Source organism: Drosophila subobscura, chromosome O, assembly GCF_008121235.1.
Source record: "Drosophila subobscura isolate 14011-0131.10 chromosome O, UCBerk_Dsub_1.0, whole genome shotgun sequence".
In the NCBI taxonomy this organism is placed as follows: Eukaryota; Metazoa; Arthropoda; class Insecta; order Diptera; family Drosophilidae; genus Drosophila; species Drosophila subobscura.
The window spans coordinates 25,841,233-25,859,010 of NC_048533.1; the positions used below are offsets into that span (position 1 = coordinate 25,841,233).

General features: G+C 50.0%; 1 protein-coding gene across 3 annotated transcripts; it reads right to left on the reverse strand.

The window, feature by feature from the left end:
- Window positions 1-1,907: 1,907 nt before the first annotated feature.
- LOC117897951 lies at window positions 1,908-16,668 on the reverse strand. 3 transcript variants are annotated; one of them, XM_034807051.1, is made up of 8 exons: window positions 16,209-16,668; window positions 6,652-6,950; window positions 6,311-6,618; window positions 5,395-5,555; window positions 5,058-5,259; window positions 3,715-4,904; window positions 3,106-3,357; window positions 1,909-2,771 (listed from the first exon to the last, which is right to left on the reverse strand). In XM_034807051.1, the coding sequence occupies exons 2-8, from the start codon at window positions 6,871-6,873 to the stop codon at window positions 2,677-2,679; spliced, it is 2,430 nt and encodes an 809-aa protein (XP_034662942.1). In that variant the 5' UTR covers window positions 6,874-6,950; window positions 16,209-16,668; the 3' UTR covers window positions 1,909-2,676. The 3 variants fall into 3 exon arrangements, with proteins under 3 accessions (XP_034662943.1, XP_034662942.1, XP_034662941.1); XM_034807050.1 differs by having other exon boundaries at window positions 6,311-6,950; XM_034807052.1 differs by lacking the exon at window positions 16,209-16,668 and having other exon boundaries at window positions 1,908-2,771; window positions 6,311-6,946.
- Between the last annotated feature and the right edge of the window lie 1,110 nt (window positions 16,669-17,778).

Below are 17,778 nucleotides of genomic sequence, written 5' to 3' on the forward strand. Positions count from 1 at the left end.
TCTGGCAATTCATAAAAATTATGAAAAGAGCCAACAAACAGTGGCAGTGGCAGCATTGACCGTGGCAGGTACAAAAAACTGCTACCCACCCAGATTGGTCCCCAAGGGCCCGTGGACGGTGGCCGGTGGCCTGTGGCCGACTGGACTGTTGGCTTAGACACCGCCATCTAGCGATGGTCCAGCTCATGGTCGTCGTTGTCGCTGTTGACATTGCCGCGGACATTGTCAAGCCGAGCACTTTATTTGCTGCGCGTTTGACATAAACATTTGCCCAGCGGACAACTGAATGGCCAGGGCCTCTGTACGGCTCCTTATAAGAGCGCACGACACGCCGCCACTGGAGGAGCAACCAGAGCCGCCGGTGGAGCCGTTGCAGTCGCCGCCACGCCACCGTCTCTTGTCATCGAATGTTGGCAATTTTTGAAATACGCATTGCAGAATTTATGTTATGCGTACCGCAGTCCCCCACCGTCCACCCAGCACACAGCAGCCACCATCCAGCATTCAGCAGCATCCAGCAGTGACAAAAATATAGAAGAGTCAGACAAACAAACGGCTGCCTCCTTCTGATCGAGGCTGAAGTCCAAGCACGGAAAGTGTCCAAAGACTTTCGCTATGCCAAAGGCCAGCAGGAGGAGAAGGAGGAGCAGGAGAAGGAGGAGGTGCAGTATTAGAAAAACAAACAACAAAAAAACGTAGTAAATACTAAAGAAGAGCCTCCTCTGGAGGCCATCTCTGAGGCTTTGTCTAAATTTGGATGGCCATGTCAGTGACAGCATTTGACTTGGCAACTTTTCATGTTCATGTTTGCCCACTCGCCGCAAGGAGTTCAAAGCATCAGATTCCAGATAATGTTAAACATTTCCTTTCAAATTGTTTCTTCTGGCGGCCTACCATCTGCTGTTGGTCGCTGCCATTCTTTGCGACTGCCATCTTTGGGCTGCTTTGATAGAAAATCAGTAATAATTATGACAAAAAAATTATGGCAATGGGAGATGAAGATTGCTTCAAATCTCTCTGGAGAGAGCTGCACACAGGAATTTCTTCAAAAATTATTCGAATCACTTGCCAGACACATAAATACTCGTAGCTGTGATAAAGAGGTTCCATTTTCAATGGGATTCCTTAAGGCTATTTCGTGCATTCTTGCAATCTTTCAATAAACATTTTCCACTTGCTAAAGGAACGTAGAATGTATAATTTTAAAAGCATTCCAAAAGAATGTTTTCGAAGCAATTCCATTACTTGTTGCTCACCCTTTCCATGCCATGGAAACCTTCTGCTCCACCTCCAATCCGAAATGTAGGTGAAATCAAGTTAATGAAGTTGTTTACGTTTACCTGCAATTCGTAGCCTTCTTTTCCTCGCCCAATTAGTTTGTCACTTTTACTGCAGCCAGCGGAGTTCAGTTAAGTTCGGTTCAGTTTGCTTTTGGCCTGGCTCAGTTCGGTTTCACTTGGCCAATTTTCCATTTCCACCTGGTAAGTGTGGCATCGTATGGCATTCCCATTCCCATTCCCCATTCGATTGCGGGCGAGCAGAGGAAGGCTAAACGCTGCTCTTGATTGATTTGTATCAACGTTGATTAGGCCAAAACCAACAATCATGGCCATGGCTTGAGGTTGAGGTTGGCCTTGTTAGGCCAGCAAAATCCAAGGCAAAGATGGCAGCGGCGGACCAACCCAACCGACAGACAGACACACAGTCAATCAATTGGCATTGACATTGACGGGCAAATTTTGTGTTCCGCAGCAGAGGAAAACCCCAAAGGAAACCAAAATAAAAGCGAAATGCAAACGAGTATCTTTCTAATACGTTTATTTACCTTTTATAGCATCTGAAGTTTTGTCTCTTGTTACATTTTTTTTGTTTCTTTCTTATTCTTGTGTGTGTCTTTATGTTTTATGTTTAATGCTTTTTTTTTTTTTTTGTTTTTGTTCGTGTATCTGTGTTGTGTTCGTTTAGATCTAGCATATATATGAGCATTAAGTTAAGTTAAGTATTTAAGTATTAGCAGACAGTCAAACCTCTTAAGCGAGCAATTGGCCAGTGTGGGGGGAGGAGGAAGTCGTCAGTTCGGTGCTCGCTTGAGAGGTTTGAATGGTTCGTTCGCATTACGGACTAAGGAGCTTTTTACGAGTCTTAAGCTGATAGTATGTCGACACATTCAGAGTAGTCTTATAGCGGTAAGTCTTATAGAAGGGGGGTGGGGGAACGGGGACTCCTAAATGATATATGGGCATGGGCATACAAGTAAAGCATAAATATTAAGCTACAGCAGGGAGCTGTGGGACGGGGACGAAGCCGGGTACGGGCCGGTGCCCTTCCCTCGATCCAGTTGCCATTTGTCTAGGTTTCATCTTCCAGTTCACAGAGGAGTCCAGCTCAATGTTGCTGCCACATTCGGATGCTGGGGGAAGGGCGCGGCCTCGCCTGGCTCTCGTTTCGTTCGTTCTCGTACATCTACTAACTAGATTATGAGCGGTGCTAAGTTTTGAGCTAAGTAGAATTTCATGCTAGTTCTTCCTCTCTTCATTCCTTCATTCCTTCGTTTCTTCTTCACGTTTGCTATGGAAAGGCAAATGCAGTATTGCAGTATTGCAGTCTTGCCTCTCTGCTGATGTCGGACGTTCTTTCTGGGATTCGATTGCACACTCAAACTCCTGCCTCTCCGCTTTACCGCTTGTGTAACGCGCGCTTCTGCATATTGTCCCATACAGCGATGACCGTCAGCTGGAGGAGCAGGAAAAGTGCTCCGGCAATTATGAAACCTGTACAAGCGCACACAAATGGGATTGCGTTTGAGTGTGTGTTGGTAATAGAGTTGTAAAATGAGTTGAAGAAAATTTACGAGCTTATTTAATTAGCTGGGCACTCAGTCGGCACATTGGAGCCGCAGTCCAGTGCTCTATTCGGAGCGGCTGGCTAGATGGCGCGACGGCACGCGATTAGCGCAAATCAATTCGCCACGCTCGGCGATACCCCCAGATAGAGCCCCAGACCACAGACCCAAGAGCCCCAGAGTCCAGACCCCAGACCCCAGACCCCTGATTCGAGATCGCCACCGTGCTACGCTCTCTGCCCAGAGAGTGAACTGGAACTTACCATAACCATTTATGCAAGTGTCCGATTTGGTGCCCAGTTCCAGTTGCAATTTGGCCAGTCCATCGGTGGCCAGCCCTGCGCCGATGCCGTTGCCGTTGCCGTTGCTGCCGCCGCCTGAATCGGCGCCATTGAAGGCGAACTTATCGGTGATTTGTATCGATTGCACCAGCAAAATGTTCTCATCGGTTGCGGCCGGCTGATGACTCACATCACGTTTTTGGCGTTCCGACTTAATGGCCAGCTCCAGCTCCACTGTGAATGGGTATCAGAAGAGAGAGAGAAAAGAAAGCAGGGGGAAAGAATGGCAAAGAGCCACCACAAAAGAGAGAGAGAAGAAACAAGAAATGAAATATGTTTTCTGGGAGCCGCAGCTGCAGTGCAAACTGCAACCAGGGATGGAGTGCCACCGCAACACAGCAACACCGAGTGCCCGCTCTTAGAGTGGTGCTGCATTTCGCTGTGTTGTGCGCAATTATCCACTTCCCCCCGCGAGTTGGTGATCCAACTCGGGTGGATGGGGGAGCATAGCTGCAGAAAGGTCACTGTCGGCGTGGTGTGGTGGCGTTGCGGTGGCAGCCATCCCTGGCACACAGAGAACCGTTTACTTACCGCCATCGGTGCCATTCAGCACTGAGCGCTTGCGCCGACCGTAGGACAGCAGACTCTTGAGTTCTCCGTTCTCATCGTTGTCGCAGATAACCGGTTCGCAGCGCGGTATGCAGGGCGTGACCAGGGCGCGGAACTGCACCAGCTCCGAGGAGGGGAACTTGAAGGCGTCGAACTGTGAGAGCAGCACCTTGCGATTGCTGGCCATCTTCTGCATGGCACTCATTATGTACTGGTCCGTGGGACAGCCGTTGGCATCGATCAGCGTGATTTCGGCACTGTCCGTCCCGTCCATGGCCACCAGTTCCCGCACAAATATCTCGTACGGACTGTTCGCGTCGACGATCTCGAAACGGAGGGCGAGCGGGTCTCCCACCTCGGCGATGCGCTTCATGTCGCTGCCATCACGTGCGGTGATCTTCATGATGACATTCGGGGAATCGACAATGATTTCCTCGCTCAGCGTCGACTCGATCTCGCCGGTTACGCCCAGGTCCACATTGTTGACGACCGTCTTGTTGGTCAGATCGTACTGGCAGGAGACGGCCAGTCCCAGATCGGAGGAGGTGACAATCATGTCATGATGCTGGATGACAATGTCGTTCATATAGCGGCCGTAGGCACTCTGGCGGACATTGCACTCGAGGTCGTTGTAACGCATCTTCAGATCGAACTCCAGAGAGTTGTTCACGTTGACGGCACAGGATTTGGGGGCTCCCTTGGCATAGACCTTGCCGTCGAACAGTTTGGAGGTGCGAATCTTTGTGATCATTTCGCCAGAGCGGCAATCGATGGATACATTATAGCAGGCAGACTGCTCGTAAGTGGCTGCCTCTTCAATGCTCAGATAGGGCTCCGAGAGATCCGTCAGGGTGGCGCGACTGTGGTGCGAGAGGCGGCAGACATGCTCACCGGTCTCGTTGTAGTCGTAGGAGTGGCAGCGGAACGGGGCAGTCAGGCAGAGGTCGCGACAGTCGTCGATGCTCTGCACATTCTGATGCACCGAGTCGACGGTTTTCAGAATGCGACCCGAGATCCGCTTGAACTCACACAGCTTGCTGGGCTCCTCCGCGCAGTTATTCTCCAGATAGTCGGCGCCATCGTAGGCCGCGATGTTCGCCTCGTCCGACAGCGTAATGCGATCCATGTCCGAGAGCTCGCACAGGCCAGAGTGCGCATAATAGTTGGCCGATCTTCACAAGAGTCGCAAAAGAGGCAAAAGGCAGATGCAGAGTTGGGTAGTTGAAGAGGGATACAAGAGAGAGGCACAAGAGGGTGGCAGATGAATGAGTTGGCTTGGGTGTGGGTACACTGCTCGCTCGTTGTAACGGGATTCAAGCACTTACCGACAGGTGAACTCCGTCTCGCCCAGGCATAGCTCGATGCAGTCGCGCCTCGTGGCCACGCTCTGGCTGGCCTTGGCTCGCTCCGGCAGCCGGTAGCCCTGTACGCGATCAATGCACCAGGCCTTCGAGCAGGGTCGCACTCCGAAGCAGGATTTCTGTGCGTATACGGTGAAAACGGGATACTGGGAGCGCGAAAGTGAACCTGTGGATGCCGCATAGAGTGTGGGGAGGATTGTGGGTGTGGAAGATGCCGGAGTTCACATTTATTATAGAACATTTAACATGCAAGCTTTAAGCAATTGATCGTGGTGCAGATTGTGGCCCACTCGGTACTCACCTGGCAACTGATCGGCTGTGCTGCGGAACATGACACACAGGCCCGTCTCATAATTAACCGAGCTGCAAGATTCATTGGCCTGGCAGGCCTCCAGGCAGTCGGTCAGCATGAGGGTGCCGGGCAGCGTTTCCAATTGCCTCGATGGCGCCGATAGCACGAACCTATAGCCCATTCGAGTTCGCATTGGAATGAAATGGAATGGAATGGAATGGGTTGGTATCGGGGATTAGGCGGAAAGTAACGCACATAAATTCATGCAGCAACAGGTTTTTCTCTCTCTCTCTTTCAAGTCCCTCCTCAAGTGGGTGGGTTGAAGTGTTTTTTAAATAATATTTATAAATTGAATTCAATCTTCCCCTATGGGCAGCATCTCTCTCTCGAAGCAGATGGTTGAATTATGTATTTAGATCATGGTTCGGTTCGGTTTGCCGCGAGCATTTCCAAATGGGAACAAAATGTTCAAGTTGTTACATTCTTTCCACATTCTTTTGGGTTGAAAAGTAAACCAAAAGATGCTCTTTTCTATAGTTTAAAAGTTAAACCAATTAAAGAAATTATTTATTTCTCGTTGAATTGCTTTTAAGTGTGAGTTCATTGACCGAACAAAGGCTAACCGTATCTGGGAACAATTAAACAAATTGTTTTATTGTTTAAGCGCATCTTTTATCTTGTTAGTTGGATAATATTTTCAAAGAATTTTGTAAACATAAACCTTTAGATTACTCTGACAACCCTCGTCTGATATTTTTTTACGATGTGTTAACAGGGAACCGACACACTGTCATCCCATCCTATAAGTCTCGAGTAATTTATGCCCCCTCGCTGGCTGGATGCTAGTCTACGTGGATGTCTGTTCCCCCTTGGGCAACTAATTGCCCGGTATTAAGATTTATGGTTCTGCCCTGGTGACACTTACCCTGTTATAAGCTCGAAGCCAATCATATCCGGCTCGCAGTCCTCATCGATCAGGCCAGAGCCTGAAGGTGTTGCGGTTGGGGTCTGGTTGGCCAGATCATCGGCTTTGGTCTCCGCATTGGCAGGTGATGCTGCCGCTACAGATGCCGATGCCAATGCCGATTCTGAGGCTGATGCTGATGCTGATGCTGATGCCGCTGCCGATGGGGTTCCAGGTGGCGATGCGACAATCGCTTCCGCTGGTTCGTCGGATTGCAGCGTCAACGGTTTTGGTAGCTCGCTTCCGTTCAATGTTGCAGCTCCCGCTGCGGCTGTGGCTGCAGCTCCCACTGTTGCTGCTGCTGCTGCTGTGAGTGCCCCTGCTGCTGGTATTGGTGTGGCATTGTTGCGCGGAAATGTCTTCAACGGTTTCACCGGCCGCTTGGGCAGAAGCTTGCGTGCCGCCACCGAGCTGTCCACCAGCAGCATTAAGGCAACCAACACCAGGCAACATGTCGTCTTGGTCGTTGTCTTCATCATCATGCTGACTCGTTTCTTTGTCATTGACCGTAGCTGTAGTTGCATTTGCTGTTCTTGCCACTGCAGCAAGTTCTGATTTTGCTTCTCCTTCTGCTTCTCCTCCTCTGCTGCTGTTGAAGTTGCTGCAAGTTGGAGGGAAAAAAGTTGTGTTTTGGTAGCTTGGTTTTTAATTAGCATTTCAGTGTGTGCCCCGGCTGCCTCCACCGCCACCACAGCCTGCCTGGTTTCCCACTCTCATGCTTATCTCATGATTAATTGCGCCAGCAGTTACAGTTAAGCTTTAATAATGGGTTTAATGTTGGCCCAGCAGCAGCAGCAGCAGCGCCACCAGCCATCAGCCACTATCTTACGGCAATTGCAACTGCAACTGCAACTTGTGCTATTCTGCTACTGTGTAAGTGGTCGGTCGCCTGCAACGCCCACCATCACGAAATGCTTTGCCTTTGATTAATTGCAATGAAACAGATGCAAAATCAATTTGGTTGATGATCCCCCGATGCCAAGACAGGGCATCGGCTTCTGCGGGCTTCGCTTTGGACTTTAGTGGCTAGTGGCTGTGGCTGTGGCACGCACAGGCCCAGGAATTAAAATAATGCCACTTAGCCGAACGCACGCACAGGAAGCCGAAAGATACTCGGCGAGTTAGTTAGTAACCAGCAGCTGAAGATGAGGTGCTTCCAGGCCAAGAGCGAACTTAAACCCAAAGCTGTACGCCGAAATGGTCAAGAGGAATTCTGATTGGGGGCCCCCTGATCACAATGCGATCGATACGAGCAGAACACAAATGTTGCATGGCTGCTGTTGCTGCTGGTAGTTGCTGCATCGTTAGCGGCATAGAAAATGCATTACGAGTAATATGCGTTAAATCACAGAGCTCTGCACTCTAGCTCAGAGTTCTGCTCTGCTCTGTTCAGCTCTGAGTTTTGATCTGTGTGGAGCGTGGAGTTTTCCACATGCTCCGATTGATTTCCGCACTAATCGAATTCGACTTGAGATCGCGGACTCCCGACCAGCTGCAGCCAGTTTGCAGTACCTCATAATCAACGATTATGCAATTGTCTGGCTGCAAATCAATTTTCATGGTCTCTGGTCAATGACATGGCCGAGGCAATGGAATGAGTCGCCGCGTGCCTCTGTGTCTACAGGAATTCCTTCAATGGGAAAAAGATTCTAATTACTCGGCTCTTTTGACTTCTACTTCCAAGCGGCAGCCCCAGTACGAGGAGTACGAGTGGAGTAGAGTCTGAAACAGAGTCTCGATTGCTGTCTTGGCCTTGTTGCTGCGCTGTTTGCGCTGTTTGTTGTGTGTTGCCCCACTCAAATCACAATTTAATGTTGTGGGTCAGTTGCCTTAGTGGGGCAATAAACTAATCCTAATCCCCGCTGTAGTAGCTAGCAGTAGCAACAGCAGCAGCACCAGCATCAGCCAGTGGCCACTCTCAGCCATGGACATGGACATAAATTTCCATTTGGCAGTTGGTGCTGCTGCTCCTGCTGCTCGTCGGACTCCAGCAACGACTTCCACTTCGACTTGCTGTGGCAGGCATTTCAATTCGAATTGAATGGATATTTATATATGCATGCTTCCGATGATCCTATTGGGCTTTGAGGTGGCTCAGAGGGGGCCTAGCTGAGGCCACCGGACGGGTCGCAGGTTGCGGATAGCGAACGGCCTACCCCAGTGGGTAGGTCAGCTGTGAATAGGCGGGCATCCTAAAGAGCATCAACTAAGTTGGCTCTGAGGGAGAGTACCGAAATAAGCAGTCCCGGACAGCCAGCGGGTGTTCGCGACGCAGCAACACTGACGATGCGCTTGTGGTGCCGCCTCTCATTAAGTAGCTCACACAATCCCATCCCTACACAACACCTACCCACATCCTAGCCCAAACACTCATCTCACACCGGGCCGGACTAAGGTGTCACTCGACCCGTGCCAAGAGTCAGCCTGGCTGGGGGCCCGGTATAAACACTAGCCCAGTCGTGAACGGAGAGCTCAGGGATTTGGCAGCCCCCTGTTCTAATTATGCCTTACCCGGGTAACGCAGAGCTCTGCCGGGGTGGACCGTTCCCCTTCTCTGCAGCTCGTGGGAACTATATGGAGAAATCATTAAATATTGTAAACAAAACCAAAAACGAGAGAGGCACTCCCCAAATGCCTGCAGGGAGAAATCCCAAGCGGGAGAAGGCAGCGGCCCAAAGGCCTGGCCCGATCCGCTCAGACGCAGGAAAGACCTGCACGGTGAAGGACGCGGGTATGAATCCGGGTGGATCTCATCCCAAACCTGGGATGGGTGGAAAGTCAACACCCAAAACTGATACCATGGTAGGGCAGCTAAGCAATATTGCGGCTGCCCAACCTTCCGGTGAAGCGGCGGGTGAGGACTTGCCATCTACCAGCGTCCAAGCCAGGAAGTATAGCTATGCCGAAAAGAGAAGTGCTGGGCACATACTCCGTCGGCAGAACGCCAGCCAAGAAGTCAGTCCGACAGCAGAAAAAAAAAGTAGAATGGGCCTCGACGGTGTTGCCCAACTTCAGTGTGGAGCCACAGAAGGTGGCCGCACAACAGAAGAGGCAACGCTCTCAAGAGACGCCCGGACCTGCCGCGAAGCGATCCAGGATTCTACCAAACGTATCCTTCGCGCAGATTGCCAAAGGGAGAGGACGCTGATAGGCGTTCTCGATAAAGGCAGCGCGGAGGGGAAAATACCCAGAAGCCAATGGAAGTGGGTGGAAGCGGCACTGGCCGACCGCTGCTTCGAGCTTCTAGAGAAGGATCCGGGCCACCCCAGTCTGCAAGGACATGGGATGGTTCCAGGGTAATATAAAAGTGGTAGCCTGCGAGGATGAGCGCTCCGTGAAGCTATACAAAGCTGCGGTGGCGCAAATCGGTGAGGTCTACGCAGGGGCGAAGCTCGTCGCTGTAGACTGGAGCGAGGTGCCAAGTAGGCCAAGAGCCCGTATATGGGTACCGGCCACTTTCAAGGAGCCCGAGCGGATCCTAACGATGTTGCAGAGATGCAACCCCACACTGCCAACCTCAGACTGGAAGGTGGCTAAAGTGGAGGCATCAAAGGGCCCCACAAACCAGGCGGTAGTGATCCTGAACAAGGAATCGCTAGCCCCGATCGAGGCAGCCAGGGGAGAGCTCAACTTCGGGTTCAGCTCGGTGACCATGAAGGTCTACAAGTCGGATGCAGCGGCCGAGGCGCGTTCTGCCAACAAACCAGTTGAGCAGGACGTTGCCTCGGAGATCGAGGCACCGGAAGTAGACCCGGAGCCGGAGCCGGCCCTAGAGAGCTACTCCTCGGAGACGGAGCTGCTGCTCGATTTTGAGGCGATGTGTCGGGACGACATCCTCGACGACTCAGACGCCGATATAACAGTGGTGGAGAATGTTTCTAATGAAGTCTCTGAGGCTTCTGCAGATAAATCTCCACCACTGTAAAGCAGCATCCGCTGCTCTTATACTCCGCTTAGTCGCGAGCGGAGGAGACATAGTCCTAATCCAAGAGCCCTGGGTGGTAGGAGGCAGGGTCTGTGGATTAGCGACAAAGGACTACAACCTAATTGTAGCCCAAACGGAAGGTAAAATAAGAACCTGCATATTAGCAAGAAAGCACTTAAATATCTTTCTGCTCCACAACTTTAGCAACGGCGACAACACGGCGGCCAGCCTAGAGCTACAAGGGACACGCCTGAACCTGGTGTCGTCCTACATGGCTCATGAGGAAAGCGATCCTCCCAGTGACCTCGTTCGCAAGATTGTCAGCGAGAGCGAGAGGTCGGACACAAGCCTACTAATAGGCTGCGATGCCAACGCTCACCACACCCAATGGGGGAGCTCGGATACAAATGTAGGGGTGAGTCACTTTTAGCTTCATCCTTAACTCCAACCTATTTATTGGAAATCGGGGTAATGACCCCACTTTCATTATAAAACCGCCAAGAGGTTATTGACCTCACTCTGTTATCTCACAAACTGTTAGACACTATAAAAGTTGGAGAGTCCTAGAGGACCACTCCTTCTCCGACCACAGGTACATCGAGACAACCCTATCGCTCGAAAGCACCATACCCACTAGCTATGTAAACCCAAGAAAAACCAACTGGGATACGTATAGCGCAAAAATGGAGGAATTACTCCCCTAGCCCCAAAATGCCCGGATACACAAGACGATCTTAATCGTCTTGTGGACAATTTCACGGAAGCTTGCAATAAGGCCTTCATGGCAGCTTGCCCCTCGACCAAACCAAGAGGGAAAAAGAAACCCCCCTGGTGGTCTAAACATATAGATACCCTCCGAAAAGACTGCAGGACTCTCTTTAACAGAGCCAAAAGCAGCAGCGAGGTAGCGCACTGGGAAAATTACAAAAGTAAGCTAACCCTATACAAAAGAAAACAAGGAGAGCAAAAGGGCCTCTTGGCATAAATTTTGCTCCGAAATTGAGGACACGTCAGAAGCCGCAAGGCTACGCAAGGTCCTGTCAAAACATCCCCCTCGGTGGGATATCTCAAGAGAACTGATGGTACGTGGACAAACTCTAGCGAGGACTCCCTACACATTCTTCTCGAAACTCACTTTCCTGGGTGTACGACCATCGAGCCGGCAGACACCCCAAGTGAAGGCCCTGAAACCTCGATGGGGCACATCCTCACAAAACGGAATATAAGCTGGGCAGTAAACAGCTTTAAATCCTACAAATCGCCTGGCCCGGACCAAGTCATTCCGGCTCAGCTACAAAAAGCCGGGGACGTGGCCATCAACTGGCTGCAAAGTATCTTCAGGAAGATACTGACAGTGGGAAAAATCCCCGCGCTTGGCTAAAGGCTAAAATAGTCTTTATACCCAAGGCAGGAAAACCCTCTCACACAACCCCAAAAAGACTTCAGACCAATAAGTCTATCGTCCTTCCTTCTTAAAACCTTTGAAAGACTAGTCGGGCTGCAGCTGAGGAAAACCATTAAACCTCAGTGGCTGTCAGGCGCTCAACATGCCTACCGAAAAGGGAAATCCACGGAAACGGCACTCCATGAAGTAATCTCGGCGGTAGAGAAATCTCTTCACGTCAAAGAATACTCCCTAATCGCTTTCCTAGACATTGAGGGAGCTTTTAACAACGTCATACCGGGAGCCATCACAGAGGCACTGACTGACCTGGGGGTGGATCGTCACTTGGTGATGCTCATAGATCAATTGCTCACATGCAGGACAGTGACATCATCAATGGGATCGTCCACTCAGTCAAGGTATGTCAACAGAGGCACCCCGCAAGGCGGTGTCCTGTCTCCCCTTCTATGGAACATAGCCGTCAATAAGATCTTGTGTGACTTGGAAGGGGAGGGCTGCAAGGTGGTAGCATACGCGGACGACGTTGCCATTATCTTCTCGGGAAAATTCCCTCAAACACTCTGCGAACTAATGACCGCAAAGCTCGCACGATTGTCAGAATGGACAAAGTCGCGTGGACTGGGAATTAATCCCTCTAAAACGGAACTTGTGTTGTTTACAAACAAATACAAAATCCCGCCCCTCAACCCCCCAATACTAAACGGATGCAGGCTCTCCTTCAGCGACAGTGCCAGTTACTTAGGGTTGGTAATTGATAAAAAGCTCAGCTGGAACCTAAGCATCAAAGACAGAGTGAAGAAGGCTACGATAGCCCCTCTACACTTGTAAGAAGGCCATTGGGCTAAAATGGGGCATGAACCCAAGAATAGTCCAGTGGATCTACCTAGCAATAGTTAGACCAATACTGCTCTACGGAGTCACAGTGTGGTGGACTGCCCTATCGAAGGGGACCATCACAAAACAACTAAGCAAGGTGCAGCGAACTGCAGCCTTAAGCATCAGTGGAGCTCTGAGCACAACGCCAACGGATGCGCTAAATGCTATACTTTGCCTGCAGAGCCCTGACCTTGCAGGAAAGGAGCAGGCAGAAATGGCAGCAATCCGTCTCAGAGACTCCGACCAATGGGTGTCACAACGCACCGGCCATGCATCCATCCTAAATGGAAACAACATCGTCCCTGCAAAAACGGACTACTGCGTTCCGAGGGAGTATACAGATACCCCCTTTGAGACAATCATCCCTCACAGAAACGACTGGCTTGAGGGACCGCCTGGTCCAAAGGAAGCCATTCAAATTTTTACTGATGGCTCAAAGCTTGACAACAAGGTCGGAGGAGGAATATACTCCGAACTGCTGAATATAAGCTACTCCTTCAGGCTCCCGGATCACTGCAGTGTCTTCCAAGCGGAGGTCATAGCGATCAAGGAAGCTCTGAGCTGTCTTCAGGAACTAACCCCTGAAGCGACTTACATAAACATCTACAGTGATAGCCAAGCTGCAATCAAATCATTGAATGCGATAACGACAAGCTCGGCCACAGTTGCGAACTGTCGCAAATCTCTTCACGAGATGGCTTATCAGTTCGTCATCAGCCTAATATGGGTCCCGGGCCACCAGGACATTGAAGGCAACTGTATAGCAGATGAGCTGGCCAGAGCTGGAACAACAATCCCCCTTCTCAATGATAAGGAGGATATTCGTATGCCAATGGCCACCTGCAAGCTCAGAATAAAAGAACATTTTAAGAAACTTACAAATGACAGATGGCAAACTGTGCCACTATGTCGCATAACTCGGCAAACATGGCCTAACATAAATAGGAAGCGCACCGATGAGCTCTGCAAACTCAGTAGGAGTAGGTGCAGCTCAGTCATACGCTCCCTTACGGGACACTGGCTAATAGGCACACATGCAAACAGGCTGGGAGCCCCTTATAACGATTTCTGTCGAAGCTGTAGAGATGAGGACGAGGAGGAGACTGTGGAACACCTTTTCTGCTCCTGCCCGGCTCTCAGTAGAAGGAGACTCCAATACTTGGGCTCTCCTTTTCTAAATGACATTTCGGACATGTCTACAATAAGTCCCAGACGGATCGCTGGCTTCATAAGGGCATCCGGATGGGATAATGGATAAAATAGGGTCTCACGGGAGAGAAGGGAGCGAAACATGCGGTATCACAATGGGCCGAAACCGGCCTAAGTGTGTCGGGTCTCTGACAATCCCCGACAGCCGCCTCAACCTAACCTAACCTATATATGCATGCTAGTATCGGGATGTTTGTTCATTTATCAGCCAGAGTCGCGGCAGGAGGGGGCAGGGCACAGTTTAGTAACCCGTTTCCCACTATTTTAGCATATTTACAGCCAAATTTGACAGTTTGTTTGGCTTCTCTCTATGGAGTGTGAGGGGATAGTCGCTTAATGAATGATTCGATAGAAAGAGAAAAATGACTGCAGCTAAGAGCCAGCCTCTCTAAGAGTGTGGCTTTCCGACACCGGATCTGGTTCAATATTCGGGCTAATCCCATTGAGTGCTCCGTCCGTCTTTCTGTCCGTCCGTCTGTCAGGGTGCCAATAAAACACTTTTATGACACCAATTCGGCACAGTGTGTCTAACGTGTTATTTCTCTTAATTAAAATGCTGATCAACGGCAGTGTTCGTAGCGTTTCAGAATGAGCAGGCAGAACATTTCCACTTTCCGCTGTGCGACTGGTTGGCTGTTGCCTGCTGCTGGCTGGATGTGGGCTCTTGGAAAAGTGTGCCAGGGAAATGCCAGTCGAATGACATAACTGCCAACCGCAAGCTTATCTCAATTGAAGCGCACCTCAATGTAACTGTAAGGCATGTGTGGAAGCCACAGATGGAGGCAGCCACACCACTCTGCCAACTGGCAGCCAAGCCAGCTACAAAGAACATAGATGCATACATGTATACAGGTACGTACAACCAGCCAGGCGACTACCAATACCCGACCGGGCTATCTTCATTTCATGGCTGGCAATTTGAAAACTGCACCCGCTGGCCATTGGCAGCAGGCAGAAGGAGTCGACTTCTCGACTGGATGGCGGTGGACTTGACTGCCTTGTTGCATGGAATAGCACACGGCCGGCCACAATGTGGGTCACCTCGGAGTTATTTTCTATAGAAATAAGTTTTTTTTTGTTGGCCGCGAAAAATTTCTCAAAGTTAGCGACAAATCTTCAATTAATGGCCAGTGAAATTTCTCAAATATCAAAAGATCTTCCATGGCGTGGCGTGGCGCGGTGTGGCGTGGCCTGGCCGACAAACTTGTTTCCATTTGATGCGGTAAATCAAAAGGCATCTCAACTGGAAGAATGGGGGAAAATCTCAACCGAAAAACTTTTCATTTCATGGCCCCAGAAGCAGACCTAACGGCAAATTAACCGCACCAATTTGAAAGCCGTTCGAAAACCTAATCTATTCACCCAATCCATAAAGACACTCATGTATAAATACAAATACAAATCAAGAAAATGAAAGAAAATAAATGAAAAGAAACAAAATGAGAGTAAACTCTGGGGAGAACATGAGCTGGAGGCTCACGCTTCATGCCCGAACATGCCACCGAAATCAACGAAGAAGAGCAGCTCTAACTGTGAAAGCATTTCATCCAGATCATGAAACACATCACACACATCACGAGCATGTTAATGAGCAGCTCTGGGGCACAGTAAAATGCAGCTTAGGGCATCGTTTACCTACAGCTCGTGGCGTAATAGGCAAATCAGCCCCACAGGGCACGTAGAGCCGAGATTTGTCAGGGCTGAAGCCGCAGCTCTACGGGTCTCTTCGATTCTAATGTCAATGGGGAACGTCTTTAACGAAAATGCAGCGAAAGTTGTACATGGTTTGACATTCAAGTCTTGAGCTCTGAGCTCCAACTAATTGCCATTAAATTGTCGCATCGAACCGTTGCCTGACCCAAATCACACCGGCCACCAGGATCCCGATCCCAAGTGGGTAAATGAACAGCAAAAAAAAAAAATAGTTGCAGAAGGAGAAGCTGAAGCTGCAGTTGAAGTTGAAGTTGAAGAGAACCACTCAAAAGACTTGACCAGGCAAAAGTTAATTGCCTGCAGAATTCTGCACATTTGGGAGTTGACGAGTTCTCTCCGTCTTGCACGCTTCCGGCATGGCAAAAATGCCTTCTTCTCGGGGTTTATCTTGAAAACTGGAAACTAATGTGACATCTTTTCAGGCTGTTTGCTGTTAGCTGTTTGCTGTTTCCAGTTGAATGTTGGTTGTTCGCTGTTCGCTGTTGGCGATCCGGCGACCATCTCAGCATCAAACAGAACTGACATTCACCCAGAGCTTTCTCTAATGATCCATTGACCATTTTCGTTTAATTGATGGACATGTGGACATCCTGTTTGGCTGACAATTGACACCTTGTCAGGCCGCGCTCGACCTCGACCATTCAATGTCAATCGAACTATTCGGCAAAGGCGCGCAACATGTAAAAATATTCTCGAATTTTCAACAGATTTTCAAACACTTTTGGGTTTACCTTTTCAATCAAAATATCGAATGCACTTTTGGTTTAGGGAACGTTTCAGTATTTAAGGACACGCACGAATTGGTTCATTAATTGTTATTTAATTCCTTTCCTCTTCTCCGGTATTTTGTTTGTTTTAAACTTTGTTTTTTGTTTGTTTGTTCGCTGAACCGAAAAAAGTGGTCGAAACTTTGGAACCGTCGAACCGCTCGAGCGCTCACCGTCTGCACTGTCGAAAGTGGAGCGCCTAACTGCCTAGCATGTGTTTTGGGTAAACGTTCTTATGTGACTTCGACCTCGACTGCGACTGCGACTGCGACTACGACTGGAGACTGAAGCCAGAATTCCAGATGCTGGGGGAAATGCTGGTGAATCGATCCGAATGGCTCTCAGACAGAGTTCGTTAGCTTCTATGACTTCAGCGTTTGCGTTTGCCACTGCGACTGCGACTACGACTGCCAGTTCGAGCACCTTGACACTGAATGCTGGCTGCGAAGGCCGCGGAAAACGTTTTCAAGCTGGGAAGCCACCGTCAGAGCCAGCTCCAGCTCCAAAGCGAGAGCCAAAGTCGATGTTGAAGCCGGCGTTGGCGTTGGCGTCGACGGAAGCAGAAGCAGAAGCAGAAGCAGCAGTGGCAATAACAGCATCGACTAACTAATGTTGCCTCTGCCACGGCCACTGCCACGGCCACTGCTCTGCCTATGCTCCGTGCCTCTCTTTGGCCAAGTAAACCGGTAAAAGGCAGACAGCTAATGCCGAGCCTCTCTTAGGCAGCTCTCTTGTCGTGTCTTCCATTCTCTTTGCTGACAACTTTCTTCAGCAGAAGCTTTTCTCGCACAGCCACAGCCAGAGACACAGCCAGAGACATTGCCTCAGCCGAGGGCCTGGGACCAGCTCTGCGTCTTGGTCTGGGCCCTCTGTGATTCTTGTTCTTGTCGGAAGTAATAAAATGCAATTATAACAGTCGAGGCAAATGATTTTCTAATGCGATTGCCTGACACGCAGCTTCAGCATTGAATTGCACTGAATAATGCCAAATTGAAGTCTCACAGCAGGTTATGCCTCGTGGTAGAGGTAAAACCAAAGGCAGAGTTCATTTGCAGCTGCAGGTGCTTTGATCATTCACGAAGAGAGTCCGTCAAATGGGGGGAGCACCACGAGCGGTGCTCTTCGGGGAAGCCGTACAGATGAGAGCTAAAACCTTGCAGCTTTCTAATGACCAAAGTTGTAACTACAACAAGAACCAAGAACTACGTGTACGCATCAGACTACTGGTGCGAGTATCTCCACACGATGAGCATTACCTCAGCCCCAGCCCCAGCCTCAGCCTCAGCGCACGCCTAATTAAGTGCGCGATAACAATCGACTCGGAGTGGGGGAATCAGAGTCTCAAGCTGTGGGGAATGGGGTCACTGATTGTGGGCTCTCCGTTTACCTATGAGACTTTGCAGGGCATCCCACTGTCCCACTATCAGGTTCGAGCATTTATGCAACAGCTTCATCTGTCAGCAGTTGCGCCACAAGGAAAGGCGGGGGGTCGGCCACTGACTCGACTTTGTCCGTCACATAATGCAATTAAATA

Coding starts and splice junctions, on each gene's coding strand:
- LOC117897951 (XM_034807052.1), bottom strand. CDS start 6,873: ATGCAACTACAGCTACGGTCAATGACAAAGAAACGAGTCAGCATGATG. Junction 5,260..5,394: donor CACAGCCGATCAGTTGCCAG/GTGAGTACCGAG, acceptor CGGCATCCACAG/GTTCACTTTCGCGCTCCCAG. Junction 4,905..5,057: donor GAGACGGAGTTCACCTGTCG/GTAAGTGCTTGA, acceptor ACTCTTGTGAAG/ATCGGCCAACTATTATGCGC.